At 48.9% G+C, this 20,642-nt stretch overlaps 1 protein-coding gene across 3 annotated transcripts in view; it reads left to right on the top strand.

The window, feature by feature from the left end:
• Window positions 1-5,767: 5,767 nt before the first annotated feature.
• LOC138260518 (uncharacterized) overlaps window positions 5,768-20,642 on the top strand; it is a 68,542-nt gene continuing 53,667 nt past the window's right edge. Inside the window, exon 1 of one of the 3 annotated variants that reach the window (XM_069209110.1) lies at window positions 5,768-5,947. In XM_069209110.1, the coding sequence (XP_069065211.1) occupies window positions 5,794-5,947 (154 nt within the window). In that variant the 5' untranslated portion in view covers window positions 5,768-5,793. Of the gene's footprint in view, window positions 5,948-6,073; window positions 6,195-20,642 lie in introns of those variants that run through there. The other 2 variants (XM_069209111.1, XM_069209112.1) reach the window with 2 other exon arrangements.

Raw genomic sequence — 20,642 nt, 5'->3', positions numbered from 1 at the left:
CAAAGATAAGTCCCTTGTAAAAGGTACCAGTGGTACCAAGGGCCCTGTGACCAGGGAAGGTCCCTAAGGGCTGCAGCATGTGTTGTGCCACCCTAAGGGACCCTTCACCTAACACATGCACACTGCCATTGCAGATTGTGTGTGTTGGTGGGGAGAAAAAGGCAAAGTCGACATGGCATCCCCCTCAGGATGCCATGCACACAAAATACTGCCTGTGGTATAGGTAAGTCACCCCTCTAGCAGGTCTTAAAACCCTAAGGCAAGGTGCACTATACCACAGGTGAGGGCATAGCTGCATGAGCAATATGCCCCTACAGTGTCTAAGTCCATTCTTAGACTATGTAAGTGCTCTGTGGCCATATTAAGTATATGGTCTGGGAGTTTGTTAAACACGAACTCCACAGTTCCAAAATGGCTACACTGAACACTGGGAAGTTTTTTATCAAACTTCTCAGAATAATAAATCACACTGATGCCAGAGGGCATCACAGAGATGTCTCCTGTATTTTACCTAATCCTTCAGTGCAGGACTGACTGGTCTGTGCCAACCTGCCGCTGAGAGACGAGTTTCTGACCCCCTGGGGTGAGAGCCTTTGTGCCCTCTGAGGCCAGAAACAAAGCCTGCTCTGGGTGGAGGTGCTTCATGCCCCCCCCCCCCCCCCTGCAGGAACTGTAACACCTAGCAGTGAGCCTCAAAGGATCAGGCTTTGTGTTACAATGCCCCAGGGCACTCCAGCTAGTGGAGATGCCCAGCCCCCAGACAATGCCCCAAGTCCAGAAGGATAAGTAGGAAAAACAAGGAGGAGTCACCACCCCAGCAAGGACCACCCCTAAGGTGTCCAGAGCTGAAGTGACCACCTCCCTGCAGAATCCTCCATCTTGGTTTGGAGAATAAGGGCCAATAGGGATAGGAATGTGCTCCCTTCCCCAAAGGGAGTGAGCACAAGAAGGGTGTAGCCACCCACAGGGACAGTAGCCATTGGCTACTGCCCTCTGACCCCTAAAAATGCCCCTAAATCTTGAATTTAGGGGCTCCCTGGACCAAGCTAATCAGATTTACTGACAACCTCAAAAAAGAAGAAGGACTGCTGAGCTGAAAACCCCCAGAGAAGGAAAGGAGACACCAACTGACTCGCCTCCAGCCCTACCGGCCCGTCTCCTGCTTCAAAAAGCTGCAAGAAAAGAAGCAACACATTCTGCAGGACCAGCGACCCCTGAAAAGCCTCCAGAGGACTGCCTGCATCACAGAGGACCAAGAAACTACAGGGGACAGAGGACCTGCCCAAAGAAAAGATCAAGAAACCAACTTTAACGGGACTCACACCTCACTCCAGAAGCGTGAGTCCAGCTACTCAGCACCCGACGCCCCCGGCCCGTGTCCAGAGAAGTAAACTATCCAGAGAGGACCCCCAGACGACTCCAATGACGTGTGCACCCTGGGCTGACCTCTCTGCACCACACAACAACGCCTGCAGAGGGAATCCCGAGGACCCCCCTGACCGCAACTGCCTGGGACGAAGATATCCGACGCCTGGAGAAGCACTGCACCCGCATCTCCCAGGCCAGTGAGAAACCGATCACCAGTGCAGCAACGACCAGCAGGCAGCGCTCACACTTGCCCAGTCAGTGGCTTGCCCAAGAGGCCCCCCTGTGCCCTGCCTGCAGCGCCTAAGTGACCCCCGGGTCCCTCCATAGAGTTCTATTGAGAACCCGATGCCCTGTTTGCACACTGCTCCCGGCTGCCCCCGTGTCGCTGAGGGTGTGGTTTTTGTGCCTATTGGGGGCCCCTCCAGTCCTCCTCCAAACCCCCTGGTCTGCCCTCTGACAACGTGGGTACTTGCCTGAAAGCAGACTGGAACCGGAGTACCCCCTGTCTCCACAGGTGCCCACGTTATTTTGGCTCCTGTTTGACATCTGCACCTGACCAGCCCTGTGTTGCTGGGTGTTTGGGATTAACTTGAACCCCCAACAGTGGGCTACCTATGCCCCAGAGACTGAACCCATAAGTGTGGTACTTACCTCAGAAACTGTACTTTACTTACCTCCCCCAGGAACTGTTGAAAATTGCACTGTGTCCACTTTTAAAATAGCGTTTTGCCATTTTAATGAACACTGTATACAATATTGAATCTATTCAAAGTCCTAAGTATTCCTATGCAAAGTACCTTTCATTTGATGTACTTACCTGCTATATGAATGTTGTGGTTCTAAACATAAATTAACAAAAGAATATTTTTTTACATAAAAACCTATTGACCTGAAGTTAAGTCATTGAGTGTGTGTTTTCACATATTGTTTGTGTGTGTACAACAAATGCTTAACACTACCCTCTGATAAGCCTAACTGCTCGACCACACTACCACAAATAGAGCATTAGTATTATCTATTATTGCCTCTGTCAAGCCTCTGGGGGAACCCCTGGGTTCTGTTCACACTATGGGGGTCATTATGATCCCCGGCGGGTCAGACTGCCATGCCAGCAGCGGGTGCAAAGACCTCCACCGGCATGGCGGTCTGAACCGCCATATAATGCACACAGTGAGGGCTGCCTATTGCAGCCCTCCTCCACCGCCAGGCTGCCGCCGATAGGCAGCGTGATGGTGAAGGGAATTATTTGCCGACAGGGCAGCGCTGCTCCTCGGATAATGATCCCTTCCGGCACCAGCCTTTCCCTGGTGGGTTCCCCAGCCAAAAAGAGGCTGGCAGAAGGGGTGCTCCGGGGCCCCCTGGGGGGCCCCTGCACTGCCCGTGCACTTGCCCTGGGCAGTACACGGACCCCTGTGTAGTGCCCCATCGCTCAGGTCACTGCCCGGTTTACGGGCAGTGATCTGCGCGACGGGTGCAGCTGCACCCACTGCACACCAACATTGGCGGTGGCTCCATTTGGAGCCGGTGTCAATGTTATGGCCTAGCGGGGAAAACATTATGCGGCTGGCGGAGGGGGGGGGGGGGTTGGGGTAGTCGTGCTAACAGTCTTCTATTGACCGCCAGCACGGATCTCGGTGGTTAAAACCGCCAAGATCATAATGAGGGCCTAGATCTCATTTTGATATAGTATATACAGAGCCAGTTTCCTACACAGTGCAACTGAACTTGCACATAATGTCACTGCTTAACAAATTTGCAAAAGAGGTTGGACTAAGCAAAAAGCAATTTTTATTAATAATAGGTCCCGGGGAGATGGAGACAGGATCAGAAACATAATGAGAGTCTTGTTGTGTAGAAATACTGACTGCGTCTATGGACATGCCCAAGAAAGGTAACGGTTGAAATTCAACGTTTTTTTAAGCAGAGCAGCTAGCACCAGTGTCAATGAGGCAAGTGGTACATTTACCATCAGTAGGCAATCTAGATAAGGACCCTGCTCATCTACTGGGTTAAGGTATTCATGTCACTGTCTGAACCTCTCAGGCTGTCCTAATATTCAGGGTTGTAAGTCTGTGCAATATGGTTTGGGTTGGACACGTACAAGATACCTTTGTGTCGGCCATGCACAAACCATAGTAACTAAATGATCATTCAGGTGGAAGCCCATACATTATTCTATATTATTCCTGCTCATAACTTCCTCCTTTTCAATGTATGTTAATGGGGAAATTACATTTAATTGCCACCCCCAAATATCCCTTTTTATCTGATCCCAAATGTTGGCCAAGAAATAATATCGGCCTTCTGTATATGTTTTATGATTTTGCAAATGACTGGGCATGGTTCTTAAGTAGAACTGTGACAGTCAGGGATGAGGTATGATGTATGACCATAGGTTTATTCAAAGTAACAGGAAAGAAACCATAAATGTCTTAGGTATTGTTCTTTTTATTTGGGTGTAGATTCACAATGTGCTAGCCACAGTGACACTTCTTCTCCTCTCCTTTTCAGGGTCAGGGAGAATGGACCACCATGGATGCAGCATGCCACTCGATTGAAGAGGAAAAACCCACAGGTAAGTCTTTTGTTGCTTATGTTCAAGCTTGAAGTATAGGGGAATGGGCTTGTGAGGGAGAACACTGCTTCTAATCCTGTCCAACCACAGTGTTTTACTTAACTCTAAGACCTTGGTTGTTTAACCTAGTTAGGTTTCACTAGGTGCTAATAACTGAGCGACCTCAACAAAAATAACATCACAAAGCAAGAACGACAACCTTGAAATACAAGGAGTTTCACTGCCAGCAGTTGGTTCTAATTAATTACTTTCATAGGAAGAGCATAAGTGTCATACTGGAGAAACCTCTGCAGCTATCTCACTCACCCCCTGGTCAACGCTTGTTCCCCAAGCCCCACTTTTCCCCAGTAAATGCCCATGTACCTGGGCTAGCCACGCACATCCAGGAACGTGGCAGGGTGGCTCGTGACAGTGGTGGTCTCCTGGCATTCTCCTGTCGTCTTCGCTCAATCCTCCGACCTCTTTCGCAGCAGATATTTGCTGTGGTAATGCATCTTGTATCGCTCAATATGCCTCGCCGCCTGTCTCCGTTGCTGGGGCCACTTCCTCCAAGCGTACAGCTGTTCCGAGATGAGTTCCTAATGCTCAGCAGCCCGGAAAAAAAGGGCTCTGATTTCTGAGGAAAGAGGTCACGCCCTTACTGTTTCTGAAGCGTTACTGGAGTCTTAAAGAGACGGGCATCCCAGGTAGGCATTAGCTGTAGCCTGCGGAAAGAGCAAAGTCGCCTCTAGTGATGCATGCGTAGAGGGGAAGGGCCATGGTATTGACCTACTCAAGCCCTCGTCCCTGTCACAAGAACTTTCTATGAAATTGTCTGTATTCATTTTTAACATGGCCTTTCTGTCTTTATTTTGTTTAATTATCAGTCAGAGGCCATTAAGACAGCTTTAGAATACATTTAAATAGTTTTTTTTCTTACATTTACTGTTTAAAGTATGTACTGACAACGGGGAAAAATACTTCCTTCAGGTGATTTTCCAATTTCTTTTTTACCGCCATGGACATTAAAATATTGGTCACGCAGTATAAAACCTGCAGGTGGCAAATCTACTTTGAAGGTATATTCTAATGGTCTAATTGCACATCTGAAACTACTTCTCACATGCCGACATTCAAGAATATGCTTGAGGAAAATCTGTAGAAAAAACATGTGTAATGTATTTTCCTTATTACCTTGAATTTTGTAAGGAATATGTAGGCAGGACAAAGCTAAAATATAATCATTATTCCATACATGCCAACATTTTGAACTTGGTAAGAAGGAGATTTTATAAAAATCAGGGAGATTAATTTGGTATTGATAAGGTCTGTAATTCTGAGACTACACCTGACCATTCAGATCTGGAAGACACATTTTAAACACACTGCCAGCCATGCCAAGTTCCCCAGGTCCATGCATGATGTGCTGCTCCATTCCAATGACGCATGGACCTGGGAAACTCGGTAGCTATACACTGCAGGGTTGGGAGCCCGCTGCTCCTAGAGTTGCCGCCAGACCAGTTTTCTACCAGCACTACCAGTATTTTAATGTCCCAGCCTGAACTAAAATATAACCAAAATCACTCATATCTGTGAATACTTCAGACAGCAAATAAAGCACGGTTAAATGTACTGCAGTGCTGCATGACTAATAATTAAATACATATGATTTTGTTGAAAGTCCTATTCAGTAGGTCTTTGCAGACTCTTAAAACATCTGTATCATGGCGGTGCTCGTTGACACGTTCAATGGGTGGGTCAGCGCTCTAGTGCTTCAGTCCACGGCCGATGATTGGTTCGACGTTTCGTTCCGCCTCCGCGTCTACATTGCGCACGCGTAGTGCAGCAGTTCCTGCTCCCGCACGTGCGGGATGTGCGTCCCGCGCATGCGCAGCAGAGCTTGCGGTGCCCCATGGACGTCCCTAGTGCCCTGTCTGCCCTGCGCTCCCTCCTCCGGGGGGTGTCGGCCCGGGCCCTGCCGGGGGTGCTGCACAGCATCAGAGAGGGTGAGGAAGCTTGAGGGAGGTGAGCAGGGCTGTCCTCCCGGGCTGCTGGTGCTCGCCGCCAGTCGGCGCGTGCGAGGAGCGGAGGCTGTGCACGTGCGTGTCCTCGCGACGCAGCACAACGTAGCGCGCGCTGACGCTTCCCGCCAGTGAAACAAGCGGGACTACAACTCCCAGGATGCACCGCTCTACCTCTCAAACGAAGGGCTCTAGTACACAAAACTCTCCTGGTATCGTCTGGTTGAAAGAATGTCAGATTATCATTTAAGGTGGGAGCTTTGTAGTGTGGGCTAGGGAGTGCGCCACTGCTTTAAGTGAGCCGGGTCCTGCCAGTGCTCAGTAACTGGAATTAATTACAGCTTCACTTTGAAACGGGTCCTCAGATTTATGACTTGAACTTTAAAGGCAAAACATTGATCAGTGTCTTAGTCCCAGTTAGTACATTTGACTTCACATTGTGTTTTGCTGCACATTTATCCACCGCGAGTGTTTGCAGACTCTCTTTTGGTTTCGTGTGAGAGATGAGTCTTGCATTGTGTGTGCACCCCTCGCTGCCCGTCTGTCAGGGCACGGGTCCCTGCTGCGGAGTTTGGAGGAAGTGCGGTTTTTACAGTGCCTTTTAGCGGATCGTGTGGTATTCAGCAGTGTCACCCAATCCTTGGCCTCTTTGCAGAGCGCAAATTGCAATGGACATTATTATAATTTTATATGAAAGCCTTTGAAGTTTGTTTGAAGGAGTTGTTGAAATATTCATAGCACCAAAGTAAAATAAAAAAGCACTGTTTACAGTTGGGCACCACACCATGCATACTCTATTTTACAAAACTCAGCTCCACTCTACACCGCAATACATCACTCCATGACTCTACTCCACCCTAAGCCACTGCACGCCCCGCCACTCTATGCTACTCCTCTCTTTAATACTCTATCCCACTCCATCTACAACACACTGCTCTTTGCCAGGCTACTCCACTTTACTCCACAACACTGTGCCACTCTATGCCACTGCACACCACCCCACGCCACTCTACTTGAGTCTGTGCTACGCTACTCCACTCACAACACTCCACTCAGCGCCACTCCAATCCATGACACTGTACGGCACTCTACTCCATACCACTCTCCTCTACCCCACTAACTTTAATGTCATGCTGAAGAGCAGCTACACTAGTGTACAATGTGGCCAAAACACATTGGCAAATTGGCAAAGCCAATAGCTCTTGCATAGGTGCCATACTTTGCCAGTCCTTTTTTTTCTTTTTCTGCTGACTTAGACTAAGACTACGACCTGGATGCATGGGATCCATGCTGGATCCCCAAGAAGGTGCCCCTTGCCCTTCTGTGCCAGGCATAGAATGGTTTGCACACAGTGTATGAGTTGCAGATAGGCAGAAGAGAGAGCACAGGTTTTCACTATAATTTTGATTGCGTCTGGTATGGTCTGATTAAAGGGATAATTATTATTTTGCCATAGGTTTTAAAAAGTGTCTCACTTGCATCCGGGTAATGCTAAGTACACTAAATAGTGTGTTCAGGGTCACAGGGAAAGTAGCGCACAAAGTGAATTGAGTAACACACTTGCTCATGTGTATATTTTTGATTTTGGCACACACATCCCTTTCAGCATTACATTTTAAAGGAACACAGTTTCAGGAAAGTTGTGTTTTTAGGAGTCAGTTCTAGAGAAGTTTATGGCGATTTACTAGTGTTCTTACTTTGTAAATTGTGGCCCAGCTCAGAATAGGCATGATTTAGAGGACTCTTTTTCTTTTCATGCTTCCCTCTCACCTTCTCCTCCCAGGAGAGAGTCTAGAGGGTGGCATGAGGACGATTGTGTGGGCAAAATACGTAGAATCATTTTTGAGATTGTGTCCTCTGGATGTTCTGGCTCCTCCAACTACAATATTATAAACTAATAACGTTTCTTTGCAAAGCATCTCTTTATTAAAGATTTGTGGTGAAAGACAACAACAAATGCCATACTGCCTTGAAAGCAGCAAAGCCTCAATGACCCAGTACATTAAATTGACAGTAGCCTCTACAGCTGACAAACAAGGTTTCTCATTCTGATTCCTCTGCCTTCGTGGGTAAAGAGGTAGAACTATCCACTTCTGACCAAAGAGGGATATACACTGGTAAAGAGAATTTGCTCAAGATATTTATGAAGCTCCGTAATAACAGGGGGTTTCCATAGTATGATGTTGCAGGTGTCTCTTTGTAGCAAATACTTAGGCATTTTAAGTGTGCTCCTTCCATGCACCTACCTTTGCATCAACACATACACTATATAATCCTAAAATAATGGAAGTACCTGGTTCTGAGTAATTATCCCGGGTTTATTGCCAGGTTACATTATTTAGAGGGTATAGAATAACTATTCCAGAACTAGTGTCGGTGGAGTTGCAAGCCTACTTGATCATGTCTCTATGGCAGAAGAGGTTCTCTTTAAGGAACCTGCAAATGTGAAGGTTGACTTAGCATGGAAAAAGTCATATGCTGGATTCCATTTAGCTATGAGAGTGGGCTTCTATGGAGCTTATTCTTCTCAGTCACTAATCCCTGAGTTTAAAGAGCTCCTTAAATTCATCAACAAGGGCTTGGAGTGGAACGCTGCTTTGCTGAAATCAAAAACGCAGGTTGTTGGAAATGGCCCTTTTGCAGGGTTATCCCCAAGCTTTTTGCCTTCTTGTTCCTATTTTTTCTGACCTGTTTTTGTTGGATTTAGGACTCTGGGCACTTTACTACTACTGACCAGTGAAAGTGCAAGTGCTCCCTGTGTAAATTGTATTGGTAATTGGATTATCCATGATTTGATTTAGTAGTAAGTCCCTAGTATAGTGCATCATGTGTGCCAGCATTGATTGTGCCACCACAAGTAGCCAGGTAAACATTTCTTAGACCTGCCACTGAAGTATCTGTGTGTGCAGTTTTGAACTGCCAGTTTGACCTGGCAAGTGCACCCACTTGCCAGGCCCAAACTTTCCCTTTTACTACATGTATGTAATCCCTTAGGTAGGCCCAAGGGAGTCCTGTGGGAAGGGTGCAGTGTATTAAAACGTTAGGGCATTTACTGGTGTGTTGTACATGTCCTGATAGTGAAATACTGCTAAATTCAGCTTTCATCTTGCAAGGCCTACCTCTCCCATAGGGTAACATCTGGATTGCCTTGAGATATCTTTTAAGTGTAATTTCCCATTGGGAGCAGATAGAGATGTGGAGTTTGGGATCTCTGAACTCACAATTTAAAAATACATCTTTTGGCGAAGTTGGTTTTTAATTTGTAAGTTTGGAGAGTTGGCCTTTACTTGCTTAACCATTCTGTTCCTCTGCCTGTCTGTGGAATATACTTCTGGGTTAGGATGACAGTTGAGCGGTTTGTGAATTCTCTCTAGACAGTCACACAAAGGAAGCTGAGTTGTGTCCTGCATATCACAATGAGTCTTCCTGGGCTAGAGTGGTGGGAGGAGCTGACACTTGCTCCTTGTTCTTACACAAAGCAGTCTCCCACACCCGGAGTACGTCTGGGGCCAGGGCAGGGAAAGGCAAGGTCTTGTGCACTACAAAGACTTTCCTTTGAAGTTTGCCTACTTCAAAGGCAGAAATGAGTATAAGTATTGGACCTCTGAGACCACAACTTTAGAATTCTTCTGGACTGAGGACATTCTGCAGGAAGAAGAGCTGGTTGCTGTATGAGGGACTGTCACTCTACCTGTTGCTTTGCTGTCCTGCTGCTTGCTGTTACTGTCCTGGGAGTGAAAGGACTGGACTTTGCTTTCTACTTCCTACTTCCAAAGGTTCTCCAAGGGCTTGGACTGAGCTTGCCTCCTGTTAGAAGTCTCAGGGACATCAAAGACTTTATCTGCTAGCACCTGGGCCCTCTAGTTGAGAGTACTGACTCACCAAAGTGTGTCAAATCCCGTTCCTGGGCCCTTGAGAGTGAGTTCTGGTGAAACCAAGAAGAAACCAAGTACATTGACTCCAGAGCGACTTAAGAAACCGGTGCTGCTGTTCGGCTCTGCGCCGCTGCCTTCAGCGGAGCCGTTATCCCCACTGAATGCAATGACTGTGACCAACGCCTCAGGTCCGACGCCACTTCAGCGCCTCCAAAGTCCCACCCCTGCATGAGTTCTGAGAGCCGTGTCCCTGACATACGGGACACCCAACTCCGGCACAGCACCTGAGACCCTGTGGTGTGAATGCGACACCACAAAGTTGACGCCTCGCGTCTTGACTAGCTGGATTCTTCGACTCTACCGGATCATGAGGAACTTACGCCTCGCCACCGATGGCACCTCATCACCTCTCCTGCAACCGTAAGGAACCAACACATCACCTCCCCTGCCTAGCGGTAAGGAACTGAAGCCTCCCCTCCTCGGTAGCAGTAAGGAACCAACGCCGCTCCAGCGACGCCTCATCTCCCCAACTCCGGCCAGAGTCTTTGTTTCATCGTTTTCAAAGGTACTGTACCTGGTGTCCGTGTAACTCCATGACCAGCCCGCACTCCCTGGCGAGTAGCGCCAGACAGTTGGGATTGACTCTGTCAAGGCGTCGTGATAGCCCCAGTAGTAGCTATTGTGTTTTTAAGCACTGTACTGAAGTTTAATCTTTGAACATTTGTATCTTTGCTTGTGTATGTTGGATTTTGGTTGTTTTGGTCTTGTTTTCTTCAGATAAATATTGGCTATTCTTCTATTCTTCTAAACTAGTGTGGAGTACCTTTATGGTACTTTCACTGTGTTATTCTGTGTGTGTGTACAAATACTTTACACATTGCCTTTTGAGGTAAGCCTGACTGCTTGAGCCATGCTATCGGGGGGAGGTGTAGGAGGCTGGACTGGCTTGTAGTGAGTACCAAGGGGTACTTACACCTTGCACCAGGCCCAGTTATCCCTTATTAGTGTATAGGGTGTCTAGCAGCTTAGGCTGATAGATAATGGTAGCTTAGCAGAGCAGCTTAGGCTGAACTAGGAGACGAGTGAAGCTCCTACAGTACCACTAGTGTCATATGCACAATATCATAAGAAAACACAATACACAGATATACTAAAAATAAAGGTACTTTATTTTTATGACAATATGCCAAAAGTATCTCAGTGAGTACCCTCAGTATGAGGATAGCAAATATACTCAAGATATATGTACACAATACCAAAATATGCAGTAATAGTATTAGAAAACAGTGCAAACAATGTATAGTTACAATAGGATGCAATGGGGACACATAGGGATAGGGGCAACACAAACCATATACTCCAAAAGTGGAATGCGAACCACGAATGGACCCCAAACCTATGTGACCTTGTAGAGGGTCACTGGGACTGTAAGAAAACAGTTAGGGTTAGAAAAATAGCCCACCCCAAGACCCTGAAAAGTGAGTGCAAAGTGCACTAAAGTTCCCCAAAGGACTTAGAAGTCGTGATAGGGGAATTCTGCAGGAAAGACACAAATCAGCAATGCAACAACGATGGATTTCCAAACAAGGGTACCTGTGGAACAAGGGGACTAAGTCCAAAAGTCACAAGCAAGTTGGAGATGGGCAGATGCCCAGGAAATGCCAGCTGTGGGTGCAAAGAAGCTGCTACTGGACAGTAGAAGCTGAAGATTCTGCAGGAACGACAAGGGCTAGGAACTTCCCCTTTGGAGGACGGATCCCTCACGCCGTGGAGAGTCGTGCAGAAGTGTTTTCCTGAAGAAAGACCGCCAACAAGCCTTGCTAGCTGCAAATCGTGCGGTTAGGGTTTTTGGATGCTGCTGTGGCCCAGGAGGGATCAGGATGTCGCCAATTGCGTCTGGGGACAGAGGGGGCGTCGAGCAAGACAAGGAGCCCTCTCAGAAGCAGGCAGCACCCGCAGAAGTGCCGGAACAGGCACTACGAAGTGGAGTGAAACGGTGTTCACCCGAAGTCGCACAAAGGAGTCCTCCGGCGACGTGGGACAACTTAGAAAGTCGTGCAATGCAGGTTAGAGTGCCGTGGACCCAGGCTTGGCTGTGCACAAAGGATTTCTGCCAGAAGTGCACAGAGGCCGGAGTAGCTGCAAAAGTCGCGGTTCCCAGCAATGCAGTCTGGCGTGGGGAGGCAAGGACTTACCTCCACCAAACTTGGACTGAAGAGTCACTGGACTGTGGGAGTCACTTGGACAGAGTTGCTGGATTCAAGGGACCTCACTCGTCGTGCTGAGACCCAGGGGACCAGTGATGCAGTTCTTTGGTGCCTGCGGTAGCAGGGGGACGATTCCGTCGACCCACGGGAGATTTCTTCAGAGCTTCTAGTGCAGAGAGGAGGCAGACTACCCCCACAGCATGCACCACCAGGAAAGCAGTCGAGAAGGCGGCAGGATCAGCGTTACAGAGTTGCAGTAGTCGTCTTTGCTACTTTGTTGCAGTTTTGCAGGCTTCCAGTGCGGTCAGCAGTCGATTCCTTGGCAGAAGGTGAAGAGAGAGATGCAGAGGAACTCGGATGAGCTCTTGCATTCGTTATCTAAGGAATCCCCAAAGACAGAGACCCTAAATAGCCAGAAAAGAGGGTTTGGCTACTTAGGAGAGAGGATAGGCTAGCAACACCTGAAGGAGCCTATCAGAAGGAGTCTCTGACGTCACCTTCTGGCACTGGCCACTCAGAGCAGTCCAGTGTGCCAGCAGCACCTCTGTTTCCAAGATGGCAGAGGTCTGGAGCACACTGGAGGAGCTCTGGGCACCTCCCAGGGGAGGTGCAGGTCAGGGGAGTGGTCACTCCCCTTTCCTTTGTCCAGTTTCGCGCCAGAGCAGGGCTGAGGGGTCCCTGAACCGGTGTAGACTGGCTTATGCAGAAATGGGCACCATCTGTGCCCATGAAAGCATTTCCAGAGGCTGGGGGAGGCTACTCCTCCCCAGCCCTAACACCATTTTCCAAAGGGAGAGGGTGTAACACCCTCTCTCTGAAGAAGTCCTTTGTTCTGCCTTCCTGGGCCAGGCCTGGCTGGACCCCAGGAGGGCAGAAGCCTGTCTGAGGGGTTGGCAGCAGCAGCAGCTGCAGTGAAACCCCGGGAAAGGCAGTTTGGCAGTACCCAGGTCTGAGCTATAGACCTGTGGGATCATGGGATTGTGCCAACTATGCCAGGATGGCATAGAGGGGGCAATTCCATGATCATAGACATGTTACATGGCCATATTCGGAGTTACCATTGTGAAGCTACATATAGGTAGTGACCTATATGTAGTGCACGCGTGTAATGGTGTCCCCGCACTCACAAAGTCCGGCGAATTGGCCCTGAACCATGTGGGGGCACCTTGGCTAGTGCCAGGGTGCCCACACACTAAGTAACTTAGCACCCAACCTTTACCAGGTAAAGGTTAGACATATAGGTGACTTATAAGTTACTTAAGTGCAGTGTAAAATGGCTGTGAAATAACGTGGACGTTATTTCACTCAGGCTGCAGTGGCAGGCCTGTGTAAGAATTGTCAGAGCTCCCTATGGGTGGCAAAAGAAATGCTGCAGCTCATAGGGATCTACTGGAACCCCAATACCCTGGGTACCTCAGTACCATATACTAGGGAATTATAAGGGTGTTCCAGTATGCCAATGTAAATTGGTGAAATTGGTCACTAGCCTGTTAGCGACAATTTGTAAAGAGAGAGCATAACCACTGAAGTTCTGGTTAGCAGAGCCTCAGTGAGACAGTTAGGCATCACAAAGGGAACACATACATATAGGCCACAAACTTATGAGCACTGGGGTCTTGGCTAGCAGGGTCCCAGTGACACATAACAAACATACTGAAAACATAGGGTTTTCACTATGAGCACTGGGCCCTGGCTAGCAGGATCCCAGTGAGACAGTGAAAACACCCTGACATACACTCACAAACAGGCCAAAAGTGGGGGTAACAAGGCTAGAAAGAGGCTACTTTCTCACAGGGTGGTACAGGGGTTATCTGAACTTACCCTGACTAGAGAGAGGGTCCCTACTTGGACAGGGTGCAAACCACTGCCAACTAGAGACCCCATTTCTAACACAGGTGGAATTTATTTTATCTGACATATCCTTTGATGAAGTGAGTGTCCGCATTGGTGAAGGTATTGCAGCCCTGAAGAACTTGTTTAGCAAAGAATGGCATGCTGATCCAGTTCATAGAAATTCAGTACTTCTTCCTTCAGAAGAAGTTAAACTCTTCGGTCCAGAGTTGGAACAACAGCTATGTTGGTTGTTCAAAGAGAAGAAGCATTTTTCTTCCTTTCATCAATAATTATCTGCTAATATGTGGTCTTTTTCAAAGTCTTCGTTGTGCCAGCCCTCTGCAGGCCCAGATTGATAGTACTGGGCATTGTCCCCTGGAGGTTGGAAAGGTTGGGGACCAGGTTTTAGTTACTGAGGGCCTATTTTGCATCAGTGCTGCAATATCAGCACACAGTAACAAAATCAGCAGCTTGTCAAGTCCCTAAGTGTGTTCGCTTTTAGTTTCCAGCCTCCCGGGGTGCACTGGGACTCTACTGCTGCCGTTTTGAAAATATTATAACATTTAACACCACCTCTAATCCAGGTTTGGTGTTAAATTGTATAACGTTTTCAAAAGAAGAGCAGAGCTGCGATGTTTTTCTCACAGGACCTTCAATCTGTATAGGGCATGGAACCACTTTCAGTTGCGGCCCTGGTTGGGGGGGTGGTGGTGCAAAATAGTAGCATCTATGTGGTGCAGATGGAACAGACACTGCAAAAAAAGCAAACTTACCTGACAAGTGACAACGCCTGTGTTGGACCTGGCCCTTTTTGCAGGGTCATCCCCAAACTTTTTGCCTTCATTCTCCTATTTTTCTGAGACTTTTGTTGTTGTCTCTAGGACTCTGGACACTTTATCACTGCTAATCAGTACTGAAGAGTATGTGCACCCCCTACAACTTAATATGCACCTGTTTGACTTATTTAATTTACCTGTTAGTGCCTTGTAAAGTGTTATACATATACCCGGGCCTGTGAATTAAATGCTACTTGTGGGCCTGCAGCGCAGATTTCACCACCCTCAGAAGTAGCCTTTACAACACTGCAGGGCCCGTGCGTGCAGTTCACTGCTACGCTAACTTGGCAAACTACTTGCCAAGGCCTAAAACTCCCTTTTTACTACACCTAAGTCACCCCCAAGGTAGGCCCTAGATAGCCCTATGGGCAGGGTGCTGTGTATGTAAAAGAAAGGACATATATATTTATGTACTACATGTCACAGTAGTGACAAACAGCCTGTTTAGTTTCTCATTACTGTGAGCGCTGCTCCTCTCATAGGATTGCATTGGAAATGCCCTGACATATGTCTAACTGGTATCTTTGATCTATGAGGAATAGCATGGGCATGTTTAGTATGTTTTAATGGTAGTGAGAAATGCTTCTTACTGGTGTAGGTGGATCTTTTATTACCATTATAGAAGTGCCACTTTAAGAAAGTGAGCATTTCTCTGTGCTTACGACTCTGGTGTTTTGCAGCTTGAGTCCAATCCGCATCTGGGGTAGCGTGACAGCTGGGCTTTGTGCATACCTTCCAGACAGCCATCACACAGGGAGGGTGGAGGTGTCACAGGAGGGCATCTGCATACTGGATAATCTTCTTGAGCTGGTAGCGGTAGAGATGGAGCACACATGCATCTGTAAAGGCTGTGCCCTGGTTTCACAAAGGGATTGTTTACCCCCTACTGATGTCTGGAGTCAGTGTTGGAGGAGAAGGGTACATTCCTGGAACTGGTTAGAACTGATTGAAGCCCCCTCTCCACCTTTGTGGAAGCTGAGCAGAATGAGTATAAGTACAGGGGGTTTTACCCCACATTTTTCGACACTGCATGGACCTGCCAGAGAAACCTGTTTCGCTACTGTGAGGAACCGCCCTCAGGACTGACCTGCTTGTTGCACTGACCAGTGGCCTGCTGGGTGGCAAGAAGGGCTGCAGCTTTGCCCCAAGGACCCTGATGTGCTGGCCCACTGCTTGTTTTAGTCTTTTGTTTGTCTTTTCTTTGGCCATTCCTCAGTGATCTCCAGGGGCTGGGTGGTGTGTCCTTTCCCAGCTTTTCTCGACTTAGTATCACTTGAGGAGTGTTGTACTGGGTGCAGGAGGGCTACCCTGTGGTCAGGACTTCAGAGTGACGCCGTGACACAGCGCAAAAGAAGCATGCCCAGTTTGGTGCCCCCCAGGGCACAAGCAGGCCTCTACCCCGGATGCACTTCACCACTGTGGCCCAAGAACAGGAGAAGCAACTTCCTGGATGAGTGAAGACTGGCTCAGGGAACGCTCTGCTGGTTGCCCGAGGTCCGTGCGGCCACCTGATTGCAGCAGTGCAGAGTGCTAGTGAGGAGTGGAGGACCTGGAGAGGCTAGCCCCTGTGGAACCGGAAGGAGTTGCCTGGGGATGCCACAAGGACTGAGGCTGCAGTCCCGACCCGAGGTGACTTGGAGAATGGTCCCTTGTTAGGTGGGGTCCCCGAGCCCGGAGGATCTCCCCAGGCCGTATTGTTACTGAAGGAGAGGTGTGATCTTAGAGGACGCCTCTTCCCTATCCTGCATACTATCAGAAGAAGGCTGCGCCTAAAACTGCGGACAGCCACAGGAACACCGCTGCAAGGCAACAGGTGGCCATGTCGGCAGTGGTGGAATTTTGGTACAGGAGTGGGCCCTCGGAGGATGGCCCTGCAATGATTCTCTTTGGACCCGAACGGTCCCCGTCTTTTCGCCTTCCCAAGGAATACTGTATTTTGCAGAAGAGGGGCTCCTGTGTGGCACGAGGGTGCTCGCTTTACCATATAATACGTAACAGAAGTGCATACGTGCAAAGGTTCCATGTTGGTATGTTTGGAGATTACTCTGTAATTTACGGGGCATCTCTGTGTTCCTTTTCACCCTCAGTGTTTCCTGTCTTTTATTATGACCTGATACTTACAACACGTCATGCTGCCATGTTGGGGTGACATGCCTGTTTGCAGGATTGGTCTGTGATACAGTGTGTCTAGAATCTTATGCCCTGTCAAAATGTTTTCTTGATATGTGCCTATATGCTGGTGATAACGATCAGCCATTTAAGAAGGTTTCTCTTTTAGGTGCATTCAGGGTGATGTCCTGGCATTCATGATAATGTGTTTACTATGATGTGAATTTTTGGTGATAATAATGACCTCACTACTGCTTGTGTTGCAGAATATTAGTAACCTCAGTGTTTACCTGACTATTGTTTGCTTTCGCAGAGTACTAATAAGCCGTTTGATGTGACAACTACTTGTGTAGCATGGTACTACTGATACATGTAGTTTTTGGTCTAATGATGTCTTGTGGAATACAGTTTATTTTTATATAACTTGTTGAGTTTTCTGTGTGGTGTATTTATTGTGTCACTAGTGCTGTGTGCGTATTGTGCAAATGCTTTACACATTGCCTCTGAGAATAAGCCTTACTGCTCTGTGCCAAGCTACCAAGGGAGTGAGCAGGGGTTATCTTGGGTGTGTAGCTCCCTTGCCCTGACTAGAGTGGTGGTCCCTGCCTGGCTTAGGTGCCTACCCTAGCCAACCAGGAACCCCATTTCTAACAACCTAACACACCAGGGTGCTTACAGTGCAACAGTGAATCACACTGGGCAGGAAGGCATTGTACTGTCTGCAAGTTTGCAGCAACGTTCTTCTGCATCAGAAGCACTTTCACCAGACTTCTTCTGCACGTCTTGTACAGCAAAGAGTGGTTAATCTGAATTTACCAAGGAACTGCCCTGCTCCCCAGGGAATGCCTGTCTCCAGGACTCACAGCAACCCCCCCCCCCCAAGGCTTTGTTAATAGTCTGGCAGAAGGTGCAAACCAACCTGCAGCATGGAGGCACAAGGCAGCATAGCATCACCTGTACCTGGAGCTCCAACAGCAGCTTGCATCCGGGCACTTTCACAACTTCTGTCACCATATGCGCTGCCACTATTCATAGCACCTTTAAGCAGGACATTTAAGATAACCTGCAGTTGCCGCAGCTTGCAACAGTGATAGTTTTCACCAGTGTTACTTACAGTACGCGCATCTGCCAAGTACCTGTTTCGTTAGGTGCCTCCATTTGTGCTTGGGCACCTGCAGCCTCCTACACTGTGCAGAGCCCACTCCACAGAGTGCTGTGCTTCACACCCTATGAGGTTCTTCTGCGACTACATGTGCATTACAGGGACGTGCAAGCTGGATAACCTTATAAACCACAGATGGCTCGAGCTGCACAGTGTGACACAGTTCTTGTGAGCCTGTGGTGGCTGGAGAGAGGGGAATACCCTGCAGATTGCAGATGAGCTTTTTTAGGTCGAGCTTAAAGACCTCTTTTATACTGTAATAATATACTTCCATGCGGGCTTAAAGGCCACCCACTGCTTTTCATTTGAGTGTCCTTGAAAAATCCTTGCTTGCTAGTGGTCATTCCTTTCTCTTTGTCCCTCCTTTTTGTCTTTCGTTTCCTCCCACAGAGCAGCACCCCAGTACTTAAATCTTCCACTTGTCCCATTGTAGCTTCTGTTTAAAACTACTTTTCCCTTTCTCTAAGAGGATTCCACACGTTCGCTGGAAGGAAATGCCTCCTTGGCATGGTTACCCCCTGACTTTTTGCCTTTGCGGATGCCAAGTTATGATTTGAAAGTGTGCTGGGACCCTGCTAACCAGGCCCCAGCACCAGTGTTCTTTCCCTAAACTGTACCTTTGTCTCCACAATTGGCACAACCCTGGCACCCAGGTAAGTCCCTTGTAACTGGTACCCCTGGTACCAAGGGCCCTGATGCCAGGGAAGGTCTCTAAGGGCTGCAGCATGTCTTATGCAATCCTAGGGACCCCTCACTCAGCACATACACACTGCTTGCCAGCTTGTGTGTGCTGGTGGGGAGAAAATGACTAAGTCGACATGGCACTCCCCTCAGGGTGCCATGCCAACCCCACACTGCCTATGGCATAGATAAGTCACCCCTCTAGCAGGCCTTACAGCCCTAAGGCAGGGTGCACTATACCACAGGTGAGGGCATAGGTGCATGAGCACTATCCCCCTACAGTGTCTAAGCAAAACCTTAGACATTGTAAGTGCAGGGCAGCCATAAGAGTATATGGTCTGTGAGTCTGTCAGACACAAACTCCACAGCACCATAATGGCTACACTGAAAACTGGGAAGTTTGGTATCAAACTTCTCAGCACAATAAATGCACACTGATGCCAGTGTACATTTTATTGTGAAATGCACCCAGAGGGCATCTTAGAGCTGCCCCCTGAAAACATACCCGACTACCAGTGTGGGCTGACTAGTTTTTGCCAGCCTGCCACACACCAGACATGTTGCTGGCCACATGGGGAGAGTGCCTTTGTCACTCTGTGGTCAGGAACAAAGCCTGTACTGGGTGGAGGTGCTTCTCACCTCCCCCTGCAGGAACTGTAACACCTGGTGGTGAGCCTCAAAGACTCACCCCCTTTTGTTACAGCGCCACAGGGCATCCCAGCTAGTGGAAATGCCCGCCCCTCCGGCCACTGCCCCCACTTTTGGCGGCAAGGCTGGAGGAGATAATGAGGAAAATAAGGAGGAGTCACCCCCCAGTCAGGACAGCCCCTTAGGTGTCCTGAGCTGAGGTGACTCTTACTTTTAGAAATCCTCCATCTTGTAGAAGGAGGATTCCCCCAGAGGGAGGAGGCACAAAGAGGGTGTAGCCACCCTCAGGGCAAGTAGCAATTGGCTACTGCCCTCCCAGACCTAAACACACCCCTAAATTGAGTATTTAGGGGCTCCCAGAACCGAGGAAGATAGATTCCTGCAACCTGAAGACGAAGGACTGCTGACCTGAAGCCCTGCAGAGAAGACGGAGACGACAACTGCTTTGGCCCCAGCCCTACCGGCCTGTCTCCCCACTTAAAGAAAAACTGCAACAGCAACGCATCCAACAGGGACCAGCGACCTCTGAAGCCTCAGAGGACTGCCGTGCATCTAAAAGGACCAAGAAGCTCCCGAGAACAGCGGCCCTGTTCAACAAAACTGCAACTTTGCAACAAAGAAGCAACTTTTAAAGACCACACGTTTCCCACCGGAAGCGTGAGACTTTCCACTCTGCACCAGACGCCCCCGGCTCGACCTGCGGAAAACTAACACTACAGGGAGGACTCCCCGGCGACTGCAAGCCCGTGAGTAGCCAGAGTTGACCCCCCAGCACCCCCACAGCGACGCCTGCAGAGGAATTCCAGAGGCTCCCCCTGACCGCAACTGCCTGCTTCAAGGAACCTGACGCCTGGAAAACACTGCACCCGCAGCCCCCAGGAACGGAAGGAACCGACTTCCAGTGCTGGAGTGACCCCCAGGCAACCCTTTGCCTAGTCCAGGTGGTGGCTACCCCGAGGAGCCCCCCGTGCCTGCCTGCATCGTTGAAGAGACCCCTGGGTCTCCCCATTGATTCCCATTAGAAACCAGACGCCTGTTTGCACTCTGCACCCGGGTGCCCCTGTGCTGCTGAGGGTGTACTTTCTGTGCCTGCTGGTGTCCCTGTCCCCCCTCCCCCCCCCCCCCCGGTGCCCTACAAAACCCCCCTGATCTGCCCTCCGAAGTCACTGGTACTTACCTGCTGGCAGACTGGAACCGGGGCACCCCCATTTCCATTGAAGCCAATGTGTTTTGGGCACCACTTTGACCTCTGCACCTGACCAGCCCTGAGCTGCTGGTGTGGTAACTTTGGGGTTGCCTTGAACCCCCAACGGTAGGCTACCTTGGACCCAACTTTGAACCCTGTAAG

The sequence above is a fragment of the Pleurodeles waltl genome, chromosome 9 (genome assembly GCF_031143425.1).
Source record: "Pleurodeles waltl isolate 20211129_DDA chromosome 9, aPleWal1.hap1.20221129, whole genome shotgun sequence".
NCBI classification, from domain to species: Eukaryota; Metazoa; Chordata; class Amphibia; order Caudata; family Salamandridae; genus Pleurodeles; species Pleurodeles waltl.
This window is presented reverse-complemented; position numbering and strand designations above follow the sequence as displayed.